Below are 21,532 nucleotides of genomic sequence, written 5' to 3' on the forward strand. Positions count from 1 at the left end.
CTGTGTTGTCATGGGGCTACCACCAAGAGGGCACATGACAACCCCACCACGACGGTCTGGCTACCGCGCTGGATTTTGGGTGCCGAAATGGTCCAGAATTGTCGTGGGCGCGAAGGATGGGACGGCGCAGGAGACGAGAATTAGGCAACCCATAAGTCGGTGGGTGCAAAGCTACGTGGCAATAAGTAGCATGCAAGATCTTGGTGTAGCATGCAAGATCTTGGTGCACGATGGACAAACAAAAAACACCACTTAAGGCGTCCTACCGAAATTGGCGCGCACTATCAACAGAAATTTGGAAAAGGTGGAGGTCAAACCCGAGTTGAAACGTTGGAGATTCTTTTTAGTCGCCTCTTACGACAGGCAGGAATACCGTTGGCCTATTCTTAGCCGCGGACCCGCAGGGGGGGAGCAAAATATGTTCTTAGCATTTTCGAGAAGAGGACATGGATGGCTGGATCATGAGTTTCGTCATTCAGTGCCAAGGAAAATGCGCTATTACGAAATTAGCCTTTTCACATCACATATTTCGCTTCTCGGTTATTCAAAACGTGTAACAAAAGAAAGTTACTTTAACGCGGTCGGATGCGTCGTACTACTGGATCAAATATGACCTTAGGACCAGAAAAAAGTCTGGAAATGCCTTCCCGACGCTGTGTTATTCCAGAAAGTACTGCCAAATTTGCTACTTAAAACGGCTATTGCGTGGACACAGGGACACGAGAGAAATTAAAAACAAGAAGTAATTATGAACGATAGTTCCACATTAAATCACAATGTCTAAAGATTTCTCTATGTTCAGAGTGACATGCCGTTTTCTTCTTCTGAGGAATTCCTCGATACAGATACCAAAGGTCAGATATTCTCAAAGCTCATATTCTCTTCGTTAGGCGGCAGCGTGCAACTGTATGGAACGCCTACTGAAAGTCAAGGAACACCGTACCAACTTGTCTGCCAGTATGAACTGCCTTGGGTGTGTTCGTGGACTAACAGAGCGAGCTGGTATTTACAACATCGTTGTTTCGGGAGTCAGTGTTGATTCATACAAATCAGAATTTCGGTCTCCAGAAAAGTCTCGTACTCGACTTTAAACGTGCTCTAAAATTCTACAACAGTCAGATGTCAGCGATAAAGTTCTATAATTTTGTGCGTCTGTATAACAACTCTTCTCGAAAAAAATGAAGTGTTCAGTTTTTCTATAACTAGAAACGCTCGGCCCTAACCGCTAGAAGAGGAACAATTTATTTCGTATATTCTATGGGGAATCGTATTGGTATCACGTCAACGCCAGTGGCCTTTCCTCTGTTGAGTAATTTTAAGTGATCTGAAGAGCATGTAAGGATGTTGCAAAGTAGATTTCGTTCAGAAAGTATTGTAAAGAAAAAGTTCGATACGTTGTGCCATTTCTGAGTTAATTAGCACTGAAGTTAGACAATCAAGTCGTTGCGTGTGCAGAGTCAAGCAGCCCGCCAGAGACGGTGTTGCCAAACGCTTTCTTCAAATGTTCAAATGTGGGCGAATTCCTAAGGGACCAAACTGCTATGGTCAGCGGTCCCTAGACTTACACACTACGTAAACTAACTTACGTTAAGAAGAACACACATAGCCATGCCCGAGGGAGAACTCGAACCTCCGGCTGGAGGGGCCACGCAGTCCGTATAGGACGCCTCAAACCGCACGGCCTCTACGCGCGTCACGCTTTCTTCGTTTGATTTCCTCAAAATGAGCAAGAGGACTATGCATACGTTGGACGTGGGTCGCTATTAAGGGTCCAACCCGAGCCAAAGGCTGAGCAGTCTTGTTTACTATCATCTACACTATGAGACTAATTGACTGTATACTGTCTTCATTACAAGAATAAACCTGATGTAAACATTACAACATTCTGTGTTTGCTGGTATCTCATAGGATTTCGTTTCACGTCGATCTGAAGCCAAGTTGTTTCAATTACAGTCGAACACAATAATACGGTACGTTTTATGCTGTGCGTTACGCTCTCTTCGTCTGAGCAATAATGCGGGACAACAGTTTTATCGGCTCGTTTAACTTGGACGGCACATGCCAGCCGTCTGGTCCAACTTGCCTGCAATGACGTGAGCAGTTTCAGGTAAGACGTAAAAAGAGACGAGCAGAGAAACAATACAGCTTCAAATGTCTTTTAATTTTTAACAGACTTGCGCAAAACTCCAGCAACCCCACACGCTTCTTAGGAGGCCAGACTGAAAGCATAACACGCCCCCTTCCTCAGCTAACATAGTATCGCAGTTGAAAATAAGAGTGATGAAAATTCCTAACTTAAACACAGGATAATTTGTCTGCCTTAGTTATGTGTGACATAAAAGTATATCGCAGTGGTATCATTATATAGTTAAATATTGAAGCCACTGAAGGTACTTCTTACAATCATTAGTCTGGTAATCTCTGAACTCCTCCCGTATCAGAATCCGAGAAATACATTTGAATACTGGAAGTGTCATCTACTACGTTGATTACGAGTCGATCAACAACAGCGTCCACGAAGCCATGCAAGCGCCACATTTTGTCTTCGTCTCTTATGACGTGACGTTCTGTATCCCGCAAGAGTTCGTCAGTGACGTGTGACAAATTTTCGTGTATTATTAATTCCAGTACGTCTGGCTGCTTAAATGTTTTGTTATTTCTCGCGACAAATGCCGTAACTTGGCTCAGATCAGTTCACACTGTACGGTGGCAACTGTAAAAATGCAGGATTTATATGGTGTGTTCGAAGCCGTGAGAATTGTTTTCCATATTTCTACGATGCTTATCACTCTGGCTCGTGTAACATCGCATCTGTGGTATAAAACAATGGACACAGTCCAAATAAAGAGCATTTGATCTTTCACTTTTATGCTAAAAATTTAATTTCTCATCTTCTCTTAATTTAAACAACCTTTATTAAGAATCTTTTATAAAATATCAATAATTTGCAATGAAAACAGGAATATTGTGTTCAATAGGTAATTAGAAAGAATCAACGTGCATTTTTCATATAAATGGTGATTAGATGTGGGTTGTACTGTATTGTATTGTATGTTAACCGGGGGCCTAGAAACGACGGAGAGGTTCCGTCCCCGCGGCAGCCGCAGTGGTCCGCAACCCCACGACGACTACCGCAGCCCACTTCACCCCTCCTCCGCCCCACACCGAACCCAGGGTTCTTGTGCGGTTCGGCTCCCGGTGGATACCCCCCCTCCCCCCCCCCCCCCCCCCCCAGGGAACGTCTCACACCAGACGTGTATAACCCCTATTTCTGCGTAGTAGAGTAATGGTGGTGTACGCGTACGTGGAGAACTTGTTTGCGCAGCAATCGCCGACATAGTGTAACTGAGGCGGAATAAGGGGAACCAGCCCTCATTCGCCGAGGCAGATGGAAAACCGCCTAAAAACCATCCACAGACTGGCCAGTTCACCAGACCTCCACACAAATCCGCCGGGCGGATTCGTGCCGGGGATCAGGCGCTCCTTCCCACCCGCAAAGCCGTGCGTTAGACCGCACGGCCAACCGGGCGAGCTAGATATGGGTTAATTATCGTATATTTGCTGAGTTTTATAGTATTCTACAACGCTACCGATTCAGGTATGCATTCCACTGACTGAAATGCCCTCATTTTCAGAACATTTCAAAGGAGATTTTTTCTGTGCAATTGTGAAAAACGTAAAGAACAATGTATTTCTCGACACTTTTTAACAATGCTCTGCCCACGTTTTTCACTGCGACGCAGAAAGCAGCGTCAGCTACTTTTACGCCACATATGAACAGTGCTACAATTAGAGCATAGAGATGCGACTGTGCACTATTTTTGGAAAAAAAACTACATACTAAATTATGACTAACGAAAACATTGATGGCTGTTAACACATTGGAATGTCTTAAAGTTTCATTTACCGTAACACAGTAACAAGATATTTAATACATAAGTAGGACCTACTTCCAAGAGCGAAACACCATCAGTGTACGTGTGCCACGGCTGCCAACCAATCATTGCGATTCTGTTAGTTTGCATCAGGATTATTTGTATGATGAACTAAGTATAACTGTATTTGGTGGGCCACCTGAATTCGCACATGCAACGTCCTGATTGGCTAACTTCAACGCCAATTGACTCAGAAAAGGTGCAAAGTGTCGAATTTTTTCCTTAACAATTATTTCTCAACACAACCTACCCTGCAGACTGTTTCTGACCACCCTCTACTTATCCTTTCGATGCTTCCAGTAGTCCAGAGGCTGTAACTATCAATTCATTAATGCCCAATAATGGAGCCCGTGTTTGATTCATAAAACGACTCAAATCTAATTATTTGCTGTTGCACGTTTATAATGACTAAAAAGTAATTATTTTCTGTTTTATGTTCATTAAAATACGTTCCTGAATGCAAACATTATCATGACTGACTTTGGAATACACTGAAATAATTTCATTGACATGGTTCATTATTTCAGATTCATAATTTGAACAATCCCAACTAACAGTGGACACATCCCATGACTTCGCAGAACCCACTCATAACTACGATTACTGGCCTTCCATGGTGCCAACAACCTCTAAATTCGATCTTACATCAACGATACATATTTTCGCTACCAGGATGGGAACAAAATGTTCTCTGTGATTTTACGATTTTATCAACAAATTTTTTTGTTCATATGAAAATGTGTTTCGTTATATTATTTGTATTTAAATTAAATGTTACTTCACCCATTTTTATCTAAACTGAATGTAATAAATACAAGGATGATTACGTTCCTTCTCTTGCATGAAAGCATACCGAATATTCTCTATATAGCAGATAATATAAAGAAATAGAAATAACGGATAAATGCAATAGTAAACCAAGCCCCCCTGCAAAAATAACATACCGCGCAAATGCGACCAAAAGTGCTATCGGACTATTCATAGAGACCGGCATCCATCGATTCACTTTGGACAAAGAAAATCAGCTTAGGGCTGTCACACTGATTTTTGTGTTGCGTAGTAGTCTTGAAAGTTAACTTCAAGAGCTGGTTCGTTGACTAACTGCCCAAGATAATTTTTGGATAAAGCATTTATAACTATGTCGCACGCCCTCATCTCTTGAGTCTCCCAGTCTATAGATTTTTAAATTGAAATCTCCCTCTAATATTACAACGTGACTAGGAAATTTACATGAGAATTTTTTCAAGTTCTCTCTGAAATGTACCCCCATTGAAACAGCTGCAACGTGAAGTTTATAAAAGCAACCGATTAAAAAGTTGATTCACTTTCACCATGTATCTTCACCGATACTATTTCGCATTCGAAGTCCTTAGTAACCTCAACAGATTTTATCGTATTATTTACGATAAACCTGCCTGCACCACCTTTATGATAATAATATCATTAGAAAATGAGCTTATAACCAACAAAAATGGCTTTGAGCACTATGGGACTTAACTTCTGAGGACATCACACACATCCATGCCCGGGGCAGGATTCTAACCTGCGACCGTAGCGGTCACGCGGTTCCAGACTGAAGCGCCTAGAACCGGCCGGCTATAACCAACAAAGTAGGTCGTGTAAAATAAGATGTGAAATATAAGAAAAAGTGCGATGACTTGTGTGACAGAAAATTTTATTTATGTCACTTCTCGGGCTGAAATTAATTTCTTTGTGGTTTCAACTATATGCTATAGAATTCCCAAAGACTATGAAAGGATATCTAATCAACAAAGAACAGGGAATAGGAAAATTTAACATAAAATCGTAGTATGGAAAATACAACAACAGTTAGCAACTCTTATTTGTTGACAATGAATGTTGCATAAAATATTCCATTGAAAAAATTCGGAGGTTTGAGTAACAGCAGTGCAAAAATTAGAAATTCTTAAAATCAACAAAGCTCAAAATTGAAAATAACTTTCAAGTGCGTTAAGTCCATAGGCTGAGTTTGACCTTTTCGGCTGTCACCGGAAAGTTTAGAAAGAATCCACCAAAGAAATGTTTGTCTTTCCGTTCTCATGTACATATGTCTTATAAGTGAGCCATAAATGTTTTACAAATTTATCTGCTGTCACTTGCAGTGAGTGGAACTGACAACTGTTGTCTTCCGTGCTGCAGGGCCCCTACTTCATAGACATGGAGGCTTTCGAGCCGTGCGATGACATCGGAACGCTGGGCATCAACTTCGAAGTCCGCCTCATTGTGGACTCCGACAACAACACCGTCTACGAAGGAGACCTCACTTTTCCGTACGACTTGAGCGATCCAGATATGATGGCAAGTAACCTGACTCTAAAATTTGTCGCTCTGCTATGCGATGATCTCGTGTGCGACGCTACGTTAAGTGCAAATCAGAAACTGAGAAATTTTTAGGAGTGGATATAAGAGACGGAATACTTACTAGATACTAATGGCATAGGAAGGAAAAGGAAAGCACCGCCTTTCTGGCCACAGGTGGGAAAATCGAGTCCCCCCGACCACTGTTTCATCCTAAGCCAAGAGTATCATCGAGATACGGTATGGAGGGACAGGGGCTCCGCCCCCCGCTCTCCCGGCCACACACCTGGTGCTGCTGCTCCTCGGTTAGTGGCGCCTAAACAGGCATCACGAGGCTGACTGCACACCGTTCCAGGCCTCCTTTTTCTTTTCTTTTTGAATCAACAGTCTTCTCACTGGTTTGACGCAGCCCGCCACGAACTCCTCATTTGCGCCAACGTCTTCATTTCAGGGTAGCTCCAGCACCCTACGTCTTCAACAATTATTTGTTGAGTGTATTCAAATCTCTGTCTTGCAAATCTCTGTCTTTTAGTCGCTACAGCTCCCACTAGTACAATAGTTTCATGAAGTCGTAGGACATATTCTGCCAGCCTGTTCTTTCTTGGTGTCATTGTTTTCCATGTGTTCCTTTCTTCATCGATTCTGTAGACACACTTCTCGTTCTTTATGTTAGCAGTCCACCTAATTTTCAACATTCTTCCGCAGCACCACATCTCAAACGAGTCGATTCTCTTCTGTTTCGGTTTTCCCATTGTCCATTATTCACTACCATAGAATGCTGTGCTCGAAACACACATTTCCAAAGTTTTCTTCGTCTAATTAAGGCGAATGATGCCCTCCTTACGTCGGCCGTCGTTGTTCCCAGATTAGCAGAATTGCTAAACTTCGTCTACTTCGTTAACACCAGTTTTGATATTGAGTTTCCCGCTATTCTCATTTCTGCAACATCTCTTTCTCTTTTTCCGGTTTGCCCTCAGTCCATATTCTGAATTCATTGGATTTGTCATATGATCCAACAGGTCCTGTCATTCTGCACTTTAACTGAGGATAGCAATGTCATCAGACAGATATCTCGTCACCCTGTATTTTAATCCCATTCTTCAACCTTTCTTTTATTTCTGTCATTGTTCGTTCGATGTACGGATTGAACAGCAGGGGCGAAAGGTTGCATCCCTATCTTACATATTTTTTTAATCCGAGGACTTTGTTCTTCGTCTTACAGACTTATTACTTCCCTTTGGTTCTTGTACATGTTGTATATTACCCTCCTTTTCATATAGCTTACTCCTATTTTTCATAGAATTTCGAACATCTTGCTCCATTTTACATTGTCGAACGCTTTGTCTAGGTCGACGAGTCCTCTAAGCATGTCATGATTTTTCTTCAGCTTTCCTCCATTATCAGGTGCAACGTGAGAACTACATCTCTGGTGTCTTTAACTTTCCTAAAAGCAAGCTGATCGTCATGTAACAGATTCTCAGTTTTCCTTTCCATTTTTCTGCATGTTGTTCTTGACACAAACTTGAGCAGCTAAACTGGGTGTCCGATAGTTTCTGCAACTATCTGCCATTGCTGTCGGCGGTACTGAGTGAATATTTTTCCGAAAGTCTAATGGTACGTCGTCAGACTCATAGATCCTACACATGGACTTGAATAATGGTTTCATTGCGACATCCCCCAAATTTCTAAATTTGGACGGAATGTTATCTATCCCTTTGACTTTATTTGATCTCAAGCCTTCCAGGCCTCCTACCAAGGAAAAGTGTTGGGAACAGCCGAATGAAAACAATGGATTCAGTCAGCTGGCCGCGCGGGATTAGCCGAGCGGTCTTGGGCGCTGCAGTCATGGACTGTGCGGCTGGTCCCGGCGGAGGTTCGAGTCCTCCCTCGGGCATGGATGTGAGTATTTGTCCTTAGGATAATTAAGGTTAAGTAGTGTGTAAGCTTAGGGACTAATGACCTTAGCAGTTAAGTCCCATAAGATTTCACACACATTTGAACTTTTTTCAGTCAGCTGGCGGAAAACAGTCGACTCATTCTGTTCAATGTGTGTGCATCGACTGAGTTAATTGTTTTGAGTGTAGCCAGTCTGTGGGAGTAACTATGAAAACAGTCGACACGGTCCGTTGTTGTTTTCCATACTAACTGAATGACACATTTTTCTTTTTAAGAGGAAATATTCTGTTGCTTTTCTTTCGGTTAAACCAGTTACCAATTACTTGTTCTTTCAACTGAAACCATTCGTTAGTGTTTTCGTTGTCTGAGCTATCCATTCATTCTTCTGAGTGAAATCAGTCCACAATATTTTCATTATCTGAACTAAAGCAGTGATATACAGTAGGGATACACATACCCCGGAGGAAAGCTCTAGCAAGCCCTGGGAGGTATTGTTGCTCCAAATTTAAAATAGGCATTATGTAATATTCACTTAATTATATATGGAAAAGACTGACTCTTCTCTTCGTGCTTTAAAATTGATTAATATATTGCTATGGAATAAGTGGTTACATATTGAAACGTCCCCTTAGAACAATTATACACGACTGGTCTATATGAAACGTCCCCTTAGAAAAATTATACACGACTGTACTTAAACTGACACACAATACTTTTAGTGCAACGCAATCTGACTTCCAAAAATCCCTACAAAAGAAATGGCCCTGACTAACATTAACCTATACATTTCACAAATCGCTTACCTCACAAAAATCTTGGTTACTCGAACTACTGCAATATAGCGAGCGCCACTACTGCCAGCTAAATAAAAGATTCAAACTACGGAAGGCACTAACTACTGATAGGCACAGTTAGCAAATGAAAGATTTTAATAGAGAACAAACAATGTATTTACCTTAATAGTCATAATATATAAATCAGTTCGTTACACCAATTCTTACAAATTTCAAAACTCCGCCATCTCTCTACCCACGTCCACCACTGCTGGCGGCTTACCTCCAACTGCGCAACGCTACGCGCTGTTAGCATCCAGCTGCTCAACACTACAATGGCGAGTATTACAACAATGCCAACCAACCACAGACTGCACACGGCGCAGCCAGTGATTTTCATACAGAGCGCTACGTGGCGGCGGCGTTACCAATAAAAAAACCTAAACAGCCTACTTACAATATGCATTTCGCAAGTGACTAACTAAGGTGATGTATCGTTGGGGTACAAAGTCGAGCGCAAAAGTTCCCTTAGGGGTACGTGGAGGAGAAATGAACGTTACCAGATTTTAGTGGCTGTTTGCTTTTCGTTTTACTGAAGAGGTGTGATGAAATCCATTAATCGAAAAACATTTGAATCTAATCCTTCAATAGTTATTCAGTCATTTATATGTGTGGAAGAAGATTGTGCACAAAACTGCGTTACCAGCTACGTAAGCACGTAGTTTTCGCACCTACTTGCGCTTGCCACCTTCGGTACTGTGTGGATGATATATATGCACACAATCCTCTTAATATGTTACAGCTTCTAAATCGTAGCAGGTACGATATTTCACTGGCATGAAGAATCAGTATTCAAATTCATACGTCGGTACTTCATGTTTGGCTGTCTCTGGCCATCGCTGTAAATAGTCGTTAACACATTTCCATCCCCCTGTGCCGCTGAAAGCGACACCTGGAATCTTCTGATGCCGGGAGCATTCACTTGTGAGTGGAAGAATTCTATTGTTTTGGCACTGTTAAGTAACTGTTCTTGACTAGACTCAGCTATAGCTTGTTTTCACTGTTATTGTGTCTCCGGTGTTAGGTCTTTATTCAGTGCCAATAATTACTTAATAGTGACCTTCGTGTCTGGATCAAAGTGCCAAACGCTCATTGGTGTGGGAATGGAAGGATTCATGCGGCTGGGTAGAAAGTGTACCTCAAGACAAATTCAATGTGGTATGCAATGAACCCTGGGTCCTGCCGTTGATAGGTGTCTTGATTGCCTCAGCGATACAGATAGCAGTACTGTAGGCACGGAACAGAGAATATACGGAATGGAAACTCGGCCTTACAGTCAGTCCTGCCTCCAAAATTCAGTGCGCATGCGCGAATAGTTCCACACTGAAACCGACTAAACAGTTGTGTTTGAAGCCACAGGCAAACGGATATGTTTTGTTCATTTATCAACTGTACACTTTAGCTTCAGAGCTTACGTATAAGGATAACAGCTAATGAGGAGTAGCAAGAGAGTAAGACCATACAGGAAAGTAACGAGCGATCCCCACAAAGCGGCAGGTAGTACATCAGAACAATGAGTGTTTTTGATTTTCTTGCTGTAACCAATAAAAGCTCATTAAACAGTAGAAAATACTATACGTATGTAAAGGGAACCTACAATCAACTTCTGTACTAAGTTTTTCAGTAAAGGTTGTCCTTTTCCTTCAGAAAAGCAATTCAACTTGTTTAAAAACTGCGCATTTACTTCACAACTGTATACTGTATAATACATTTCATTCTGAGGAAACTAACTGGCGCACAAAACTGCTTTCTTTCATGTTTTTAGTTTCGTATCACAGCTTGATGATGAAGTGTCTCTTACTTTGTTATCGGTCATAGTTACTGTGATGCTTAATTTCCTAGCACTCCTGCAGCAGAAAATTAAGGGTTGCGGTGAAAAATGTTGTTGCTGGCTACTTTATATATAGTTCGTTATAGGTGATACATTGCTGCGTACTAAATGTAGCTAATACATCGAAATTGTTTTTAAAGTTAGAAGGAAAGCCACGTCTCATTACAGTCTGGAGAAAATAGAAGTTAAATTATTTCACTTGAGTGCGCTTTCGTCGATGTGCTGCCTGGCGGTGACACGTGCAATTAGCCTGCAACTCAGTCATGAATAGATCGTGCAGATAGATGCACATTTCTCTAATTAGTAATTCCAATTTATTATTTTACCTGTTGATGGATAAGAGGAAGACATTCCACAACGACAGTTACATAATGAAAAAGCTGAAATACATCTTATTCATGACAAAAGTTCCTTTGCCATTTATCAAACGACTATGAGTCATATTAAAAATGCGTTAGAGTAAACTAAAAGGTCTGGAAAATTAAATTTTGATGCTGCCTTCTGTTTTCATTTAAACCAATACTTTCGGTGCTCTAACAGTCCACGGGTATACTGCCGGTTCATAGTGTCCAAAGGGCACGATATTTCGGCGATCAGACATGTCGCCATCGTCAGGTGCGCTGACGAACTGAGCTCCTGAGCTCCTCGCGTGGATCTGCACGGAGATAACTTTCCTCCGATGTGTGATGGAGTTCGCAGCAGTTAGTGCTTTGCCTCCCATGCATGCCGATGTAATGCGTCTTCACATGTAGAATGTCTTCTTGGGTGTCTCCTCCGCACAGTTCTGCAGCGAGCAGGTGTGGCCAGCGGGTGGTGACGCTTCGCGGCAGTTTGCTGCCCAGCGTCCGGATTTGGGCGTTGTGTGACCGGCCAGCACGTTCGTAAAAGGTGCGGGCGGCCGCGTGGAAGAGGTCACGGAGCAGAGGTACTTTCGCGATGTCGTGAAGATGAGCGGTGGGGAAATCGGAAGGCAGGTGCAAGGCCAGCCGAAGGATGCGATTCTGCAATGTCTCCAGCTTCTTCAGGTTCGTGTCGGCGGCGTTCCCCCAGACGACGGCGGCGTATTGGAGTACAGGGCGGAGCAGCGCCTTGCAGAGAGTGATGCCCAGACGCGGTGGTAGTCGGGATCCGGGGTTCAGCACCGGGTACAGGATGCGGAGCCGGTTCCGCACTTTGGCCTTCACTTCGCGGATGTGCGAAACCCACGTGAGTCGGCGGTCGATGGTGACGCCGAGGTAATGCGCCACGGGACGCCATGGGACAGGGCTGTCACCGACGGTGAGCGGTTGCAGACCCGCAGGAACGAGTCGCCTGGTGACGATCAGGAACTGCGTCTTGGCCCCGTTGAATTGTAGACGCCACGTGACGGCCCAGGCTGCCAGGGTGTCAACGGCGAGCTGCAGACGACGGCGCATGACGGCGGCATTGAGGCTCCTCGTATGTAGAGCCGTGTCACACGGTCGATCGTCGGCGCATCAGAAGTGTACAGCGAATACAGGAGTGGTCCCAAGACCGAGCCCTGTGGCACACCGGCGTTGATGCGGCGGAGGGAGGACAAGCCATGCGCGGCCCGCACATGGAAGGTGCTATCGGCAAGATAGGAATGGATGAGACGGACGTGTGACGTCGGGACCCCAAGTTCAAAAAGTTAGAACAAGAGGCCGCAGTGTCACACACTGTCGAAAGCACGCGACACGTCCAGGAACACCGCGCCGAAGAACTCGCGCTGCTCGAGGGCGACGAACGCATCTTCCACTAGCCGTAGAAGTTGGTGAACTGCCGAGTGGCCCCTAAGAAAACCGAACTGCTCTTCGGGCAGGAGGCCTTACTCGTCAACGTGGCGGTGCAGCCGCCTGATGTACACCCTTTCAAAGACCTTGGAGACGGCCGGCAGTAAACTAATAGGTCTGTAGTTCGCGGGCTGACGCAGATCCTTTCCCATCTTCGAAATCGCCAAGATCTCTGCATGCTTCTTCAAGGACTGAGGAAAACTGCAGGACCGGAGGATTACATTAAAGACGGCGGCGAGATGAGTGACAGCCAGCGGCGGCAACTTCTGGAGTAGGGCGTTGGAAACCTCGTCTGGGCCCGCAGCTTTCCTGGGGTTCAGGGCACACAGGATGGACGACACCTCCTCCGCGATTGCAACAATATATTTAGTATAAAGAATGGACGTTCCAAAGATGGAACAGTCGGAATGAGAAGGTAGATGTGCCGTGCATGTAATGCTGTGAGAAGCGAATGTAAATTTTTCACACCTGTGTTTATTTTTCTCACTACATATTTCATACAGCTCATTTATAGATTACACAAAATGTGAATATATAACCAAATAAGGAATAAACAAGATTACACTGTGGCTTAATGAGTTCAGTTTGAGCTTTAGTTTGTATGAAACTGCACGTAACAATTTGCATACAAAGGAATTTTAGTTTTGTTGTGTTCTTCTTGCACTGGCCACGTCTTAGTTCTTTGCCTAATGATACAATCAGATGATCTTGTACATCGTAGCGTATATCATTTAGCATCCTTTTATGTAAGGCTTTTGGATTTCGCACTGAATGTGCAGATGACTGTCATGAGCTGTACTTTTGAAAGTAACAGTTGACCACATACCTTGTGAAGCCAAGAAGGTCCTGTGGATTGCCCTTATACTGCATTGTTTGTCTTCACAGGGACCAAGCATTGTTTATTGACGGAAAAGCAAGATGTTGGTAGTACCATTGTTTCGTTCTGAAATTAATCCTGTATTTTCCAATATTTTCATATAGTCTGTCCACTCTTCCGATGTAAGTGTTAGAAGCTAACAACGCAGCAGGAGTAATTGTTTCAATAAACTTTCTCTCACACCTACTGTATCGTCTGGATTGTCCAGCTGGTTGAATTCCACTTCTGTTTGAGGTGATGGTAGCAGTGCTGTCGTCATGGTAGCGAGTGAATCAATCAAGATTTATTATTGGTTACCTGGTCATATGTTCCTCTTGGAACCTTTTTCAGTGTATGAAGGTCTTGCAGAGGAGCGCCCTCTGTTCTATTTTATTTGAGCGAATTTTACCTGTTCCAGTGCAGCCCTTTCATTTTAGTGCATTCAAAAGTGGCAATGAAGTAAAAAAAGTTATCAACAAAGAAATCATATCTCTGTTCATTCTCAAAGGGAAGTTATGATACTAGGTCTAACGCAACTGAACCACGTACACCAAGCTCAGGTCTGTCGCAGCACCCTGGTATGGTTCCGCTTGAACTAGGTACACTACTCTTGTGAAAAGACACCAGACTTTATAAGAAAACCTAATCGGTTTACCTGCCATATGTTGCTTTGTTCCATGTCTACCATAATACGGAATCATGGCTCATCAACACATAGCACTCTTTCATTATTGAAAGCTCATTCAAGAGTTTCCAAAGGGGTCTCACTTTTGAAAATCTATCATCTTTGGGTAAGCTGTTGTTATCATAGGCGTGTATATATGTTGCCAACTTTTTCAAGCCCAATAAAGTATATTATTGCTAGGGAAGATGAATAAGAAATATGTTCCTAAAAGTTAAGTATTTTATAAATTTATTTATCTGTTGACCTAAATACCAATTTTTCATTCTTCCAGTATTTAACTTGGAGTTTTGTTTGGTTTCTAAACTGATGCTACATTATGAATTTATGTTGAAATAAATGAAAAATTACTTTTTATTTCAGTTCATTGAAGCTCTCTCTTTTTTGCCAATGATTTGCACTCAAAACTCACAATTCTCTGGCTGTAAACGATGGGGGTGACGGAAACAGAAAGCACATAAGATAATAAATTTTGATAGTTCAGTGACTTAGACACTTGCTTTTTAGGTATATGTTGTCACTCGTTGCAGGAACTTCTTTTGCGAGAAATATTTGCCATTCTTTAGTTAATGTGTTTCAGAACATGGATAATCATTGCAGATACTGCATGTCGTTGCTGTTGTGGTCTTCAGTCCGAAGACTGGTGTAATGCAGCTCTCCATGCTACTCTATTCTGTAGATGCCTCTTATCTCCGAATAATTACTGCAAACAAACATTCTTCTGGATCCTTACGCAATTCATCTCTTTGTCTCTCTCTATGAGTTTTAATTCTAAATCCCTACATTAGTCCTAAAGCGATTCCTTCTTACCCATTTTGCACTTCCTGTCCATTTAGCCTACTTCATTTTCTATAGTTTTAACTTTTATCTTTTCATCAGTTAAACTGAATATCTGCTGTGACAGTCAAGTATTTCTACTGGGTCTTGTCTGTTTATCTATTTGACCCTTTGCTGCCTTGACTATTTCGTCTCTCAAAGCTACTCATTTGTCGTCTTTGTATTCCTTTCCCCTGTTCTGTCAGTCGTTGCCTGTTGCTCCCTCTGAAACTCGTATTAACCTCTCGTACTTTCAAATTGTCCATGTCCAATCTTATTAATTTCCCACCTTTTTGAGATTTCTTAAGATTTAATCTATAGTTCATAAACAATAAACTGTAGTTAGAGTCCATGTCAACACCTGCAAATGTCCTACAGCTTAAAATCTGATTGTGAAACATCTGTCTTAGCATTATCTAATCAAATCAAAATCTTTCAGCGTCTCCAGGTCTCTTCCACGCACACAACAGTTTTTTGTGATTATTAAACCAAGCGTTAGCGATGATTAAATTACGCTCTCTACAAAATTCTACCAGGTGCTTCTTCTTTCGCCCCTTTTCCGCATCCATATACGTCTACTATTTTCCCTTCTCTTCCTTTTCCTATTGTCGAATTATATCACAATTAAATTTTCGTGTTTCATAACTATCTGAATGTGTAATCTCAAAATGTGTTTGTGTTTTATTTCATAGCTGTCTCTCATCATAGTCCAACTATTAAACTTAAATACTGCACCTATACCTATACAGCAGCATACAGTTCCCTCAAACACTCTGTCGTCACCCAAACTGAATGATGAAGTTACTTTTCATGGGTATATACAGGGTGTTCCATTGATAGTGACTAGGCCAACTATCTCATGAAATAAGCATCAAACGAAAAAACTACAAAGAACGAAACTTGTCTAGCTTGAAGAGGGAAACCAGATGGCGCTATGGTTGGCCAGCTTGATGGCGCTGCCATAGGTCAAACGGATATCAACTGATTTTTTTTCAGTAGGAACCCCATTTTTATTACATATTCGTGTAGTGCGTAAAGAAATATGAACGTTTTACTTGGACCACTTTTTTCGCTTTGTGATAGATGGCGCTGTAATAGTCACAAACGTATAAGTACGTGGTATCACGTAAAAATCCGTCAGTGTGGACGGTATTTGCTTCGTGATACGTTACCTGTGTTAAAATGGACCGTTTACCAATTGCGGAAAAGGTCGATATCGTGTTGATGTATGGCTATTGTGATGAAAATGCCCAACGGCTGTGTGCTATGTATGCTGTAACAAGTGTCAGCGTGCGAAACACTCAATGAAACATCATCGATATGGGCTTTCGGAGCTGAAGACCCACTTGTGTACCCTTGATGACTTACCGACACAAAGCCTGACGCCTCGCCTGGGTCTGTCAACGCTGAAATTGACAATTCGCGCCCATCGTGTGGATCTTGTGAATGACTTCCTTCAGGATAACGACATCTCTCAACGAGAGTGGGCAGCGTGTTCTCCAGACATGAATTCTATCAAACATGCCTGGGATAGATTGAAAAGGGCTGTTTATGGACGATGTGACCCACCAACCACTCTGAGGGATCTATGCCGAATCGCTGTTGAGGAGTGGAACAATCTACACCAACTTAAGCCGTTGGTGGTCATGGAAGGCGCCGTAGCGGCTGTACGATACGTGAATGCCATCCTCCGACCGATAGTGCAACCATATCGACAGCATATTGGCGAGGCACTCGTCTTCCTGGACGACAATTCGCGCCCCCATCGTGCACATCTTGTGAATGACTTCTTTCAGGATAACGACATTGCTCGACTAGAGTGGCTAGCATGTTCTCCAGACACGAACCCTTGCGAACATGCCTGGGATAGACTGAAAAGGGCGGTTTATAGACGACGTGACCCATCACCCACTCTGAGGGATCTATGCCGAATCGCAGTTGAGGAGTGAAACAATCTGGAGCAAGAGCGCCTTGATGAACTTGTGGATAGTATGCCACAACGAATACGGGCATGCATCAATGCAAGAGGACGTGCTACTGGCTATTAGAGGTACCGGTGTGTACAGCAATCTGAACCTCCAAGTCTGAACGTCTCGTTGTACGGTGGTACATCAAAATGTGTTTTTCACGAGCAATAAAAAGGGCGGAAATGATGTTTATGTTCATCCCTACTCCAATTTTATGTACAGGTTCCAAAACTCTTTGAACCGAGGTGATGCAAAACTTTTTTTGATATGTGTATATTATATAGCTGAATTTTCTGCATAGCCAATGTAGAAACTAACCGTTTCAGCAAGTCATCGATTTGTTTTTTTCAATGCAGTTTCTCATCAATGCACACACCCAGAAAGTTTGTGTATTCTGCCTTAGCAACAGACTTCTGTTCATAAACAATATTTATTGATGGTGTTATGCCATTTACTATACAGAATTGCATTAACTATGCTTTCTCAAAATTTAATGAGAGTCAGTTTGCAGACAACCACTTAATAATTTTCTGGAACACATTATTTACAATTTCCTCAGATGATTCTTGTTTGTTGAGTGTGATTACTATAGGTGTATCATCAGCAAAAAGAACTAGCTTTGCATCTTCATGAATATAGAGTGGCAAGTCATTAATACATATTAAGAACAATAAGGGACCCCAGACTAAATCCTGTGGGACACGATTCATGATACCTAACCACTTAGAGGCCTCTGCTCATTTGTCCAGAGTACCTGTACTGTTAATTTCATCCTTCTGCATTCTTCCAATTAAATATGAATAAAGTCGTTTGTGCACTGTGGCACTCATACGACAATACTTAAGCTCATCTAGACGAATTTCATGATACACCCAATCAGAAGCCTTTGAGAGACCCCAAAATATCCGAATCCTGGTCAGGGCACACATTTGCAACATGTCCCCAATGAAATATATCAACGCCTGTTTGCAGCTAGGGTGTCCATTTAATTATTATTTCATTTCTAGCAAAAGCTGCATGGTCATCAACGGTAACTGTTCTTTCGGGAACAGATACTACCGTCATATATAGTTAAAATATGGCTTCCCAGACATTGACCTTCTTGTGCAAACGCACACGCTATGCCCGAACTCGTACAGGACTTGGTAGATTAATCTACCACGAGTAATGAGTATGATGGGCAAACATCCATTAGGCGTACTACGAATATAGTGGTGTCGACATTAAGTTGGGAATGTGGGTCTCACGGGGAGCGTGCAAGGGATAAGTCCCTGCAGGTGCACTATCCTCTGTGCCCTCGGTGGATCCCCTTTTTTATACTATGGTTTAACATTAGGGTATTTCAATCTACCTGGGAAAATGCCCTGTTTCAGTGAGCTACTACATATGTGGCTGAGAATCCTATTTATTGGCATCAATTCCATGTGAGCTTTTACTTTTGTGTGAATTTATTATTTTCCTAATTTCAGTAGGAGAGGTGGATTGAATTTCAATTTTATCAAATTGCGTAGGTATTGCCTCTTCCATAAATTGTGTTGCATTTTCTTATGAATAGCTGGATCCTATTTTCTCTGCAACACTTAAAAAATGATTATTAAAAACGTTTCCTATTTCTGGCTTCTTGTTATCAAACTTCTCATTAAGTTGATAGAGATACAGTCTCCCTGTGCTCTCAGTTGCCTTGTGTCCCTTTTAACGATATTCCAAATTGTTTTAATTTTGTTATCAGATATGCTAATCTCATACATAAAGCACATACTTCTGGACTTTTTAATAACTTTTCTTAATACAGCACAGTAGTTTTTACAATGTTTCACTGTTTCGGGATAATTACCCCTCCTAGCTCTAAGATACATTTTCCTTTTCTGTTTGCAAGATATTTTTATCTCTTTAGTAAGCGATGGCATTTTACATGGTTTCTTACTATTATATTTCACTGTTTTCGTAGGGGAAACTGTTTTCAAATATACTCACAAGGTATCATGATATACGTCAAATTTTAAACTAGCATCAAGTTCCCTGTACACGTCATCCCAGTCTAGCTGCTGCAAGCTTTCCAATCGTTATATCATTAATTCATTGCATTATTTGGGAGGACTATTATGCATTAATGTATGGAGCTATGTCATATACTGTAACTAGCTGTGTCTTGGTCTATAAAAACATTATCTATCGGTGTGTTGCTTTCCTGTACCACCCAAGTAGGAAAATCAATAACTGACGCCAAATTGAAAGAACCATGTAATACGTCAATGAAATCCTCACAAACAATAATTTGCTTCCTTCTGTCTGACAGATAGCACAACAAAGAATCCAAGTTTGTCAAAAATAGTCGAAAATTTCGCAATGGTGACCTATCCACAGCTACAGTTATTTAAGTGCCATTACTTAGTTTAAGCTCACATGCACTTGCTTCTATATGTTGCTTTACATACAATTTTTTAGTTTCCAGATTTTTCACACTATGACAGATTTTAATATGTATGGTAACTCCTCCTCTCTCCCTAGTGTCTCTACTTACATATTCTGAAAGCTTATATCCACCTGTATTTCTATATACCCCCACTACATGTTAGTACCTGATATAGTCAATATCATGGCAGGGTGGATGCAACATTATCGTCACAAGGGCTTTCTTGTTGGTAACAGATCCTGTAAAAGAACAACTGAAGTAGAACAAGAATGGAATACTCCTTCCTGGTAATATATGAACAATTATTACAGATACATCTAATTGTGGTAAGAATAATGTTCTCATGATGTTGCTATCACATGTAGGTGGAGTTCGGAGTTGAGCATCTTAGTGTATTTTCAAAAATACTGTTTCAGCTCAAGTATCAGCTAATACAGGAAAAATAGCGCGATGTCAAAGGCGTTATATAAACGGCATCCAATGACAGCAGTGATATCCCCAAACCTAAAAAAGTGAAACCAAACACTGTCTTCATATTTTACGATGTTACTGTGAAAAACCAATGCCAAATTCAAAAATATTTCTGTTTCAATCCTCATATTTGTGCTGATGTATTTTATCTAATCCAAAGATGGTCCAGAATCTCAAAACAGTTGGTTACGAATAATGCAAACCTCATTATAGCCTTCACACAAGACAGTCTGAATTTGAAACACATTTACCAAGCACATGTAGGGACTGACAAGTCGTTCAATGAGTTTCTAAAGATATGTGCTGACTACTGCAATCATTCACTGTATGTGTTTCTCGTTATTGATGAAACAAGAAAATTGAATGATAGTAATTACACGTGAATCATATATATATATATATATATATATCCCAGTAAGAGAGGTGAGTACATCAGTATAAGCTGCACCATAGACAAATTCGATTGCTTGTCCAGCTCTCAACCTGAGAGAATGGGTGTACATAAACAAAAGATTCGCTTGTACATGCATGCGAAAATTCAGGCTATCGTGCATAACTTTGGAGGTATGTGCATGGAGCTAGAGACATATTACCAGATACTTCTGAAAATGATCAACGCATTAAATGAGGTAGTTACTGAAATCGGTAAGAAAGTAACCGACTTAACTGAAACGATCGAGGCTATTGTTGAGAAAATAGAATAGAGACTCTTGTTGTTGAGAGGCAGGGGCAGCCACATAATATGAGGAACGTGGGCAGTGAATATGAGGAACCCGTTAAAACATCAAATCTCCGACATCGCTGCGGCAGGAAAATTATCTTGCAAGAATGGTACCAGCGACTACTGAAGAGACTCGTTCAATGTGACAGAAGTGCAACCCTTCCGGTTCAAATGGTTCTGAGCACTATGGGACTCAACTGCTGTGGTCATCAGTCCCCTATAACTTAGAACGACTTAAACCTAACTAACCTACGGACATCACACACATCCATGCCCGAGGCACGATTCGAACCTGCGACCGTAGCAGTCGCACGGTTCCGGACTGCACGCCTAGAACCGCGAGACCACCGCGGCCGGCAATCCTTCCGGAAATTGCTGCAGATTTCAATGCTGGGCCATCAACAAGTCTCAGCTTAGGAATCATTCGACGAAATATCATCGATTTGGGCCTTTGGAGCCGAAGGCCCACTCGAGTACACTTGATGACTGACCAACGCAAAGCATTGGACCTCGCCTGGGCCCATGAACACTAACATTGGACTGTTGATTATTGGAAACATGCTGCCTGGTTGGACGACTCTCATTTAAAATTGTATTGAGCAGATGAACGTATACGGGTATGGAGACAACCTCATGAATCCATGGACCTTCGATGTCATCAAGGGACTGTTGAAGCTGGTGGAGGCTCTGTAATCGTGTGAGGCGTGTGCAGTTGGAGTGATTGGGACCCCTGATACGTCTAGATACGATTTTACTAGGTGACATGCACGTAGGCATCCTGTCTGATCACCTGCATCCATTCAAGTTCATTGTGCATTAGGCAATTCCAACAGGAAAATGCGACACCCCACACTTCCAGAACTGCTACAGAGTAACTCCAGGAACACTCTTCTTAGTTTAAACGCGTTCTCTGGCCACCAGAATCACGAGACATGAACATTATCGAGCATATCTGGGATGCCTTGCAACACGCTGCTCAGGAGAGCCCTCCACCCCCTCGTG

The 21,532-nt window shown here is 42.1% G+C and overlaps 1 protein-coding gene across 2 annotated transcripts in view; it reads left to right on the forward strand.

Moving 5' to 3' along the window:
• The window catches only part of LOC126336186 (uncharacterized), a 138,700-nt gene that overhangs the window by 39,588 nt on the left and 77,580 nt on the right, over positions 1 to 21,532 (forward strand). For both annotated transcript variants that reach the window (XR_007564907.1, XM_049999693.1), the window contains exon 2: positions 6,096 to 6,254. Coding sequence is in view for 1 of the 2 variants with exons in the window: in XM_049999693.1 (XP_049855650.1) it covers positions 6,096 to 6,254 (159 nt within the window). In the remaining variant the exon portion in view is untranslated. The remainder of the gene's footprint in view (positions 1 to 6,095; positions 6,255 to 21,532) is intronic.

This window comes from Schistocerca gregaria, chromosome 2 (assembly GCF_023897955.1).
Source record: "Schistocerca gregaria isolate iqSchGreg1 chromosome 2, iqSchGreg1.2, whole genome shotgun sequence".
NCBI classification, from domain to species: domain Eukaryota; kingdom Metazoa; phylum Arthropoda; class Insecta; order Orthoptera; family Acrididae; genus Schistocerca; species Schistocerca gregaria.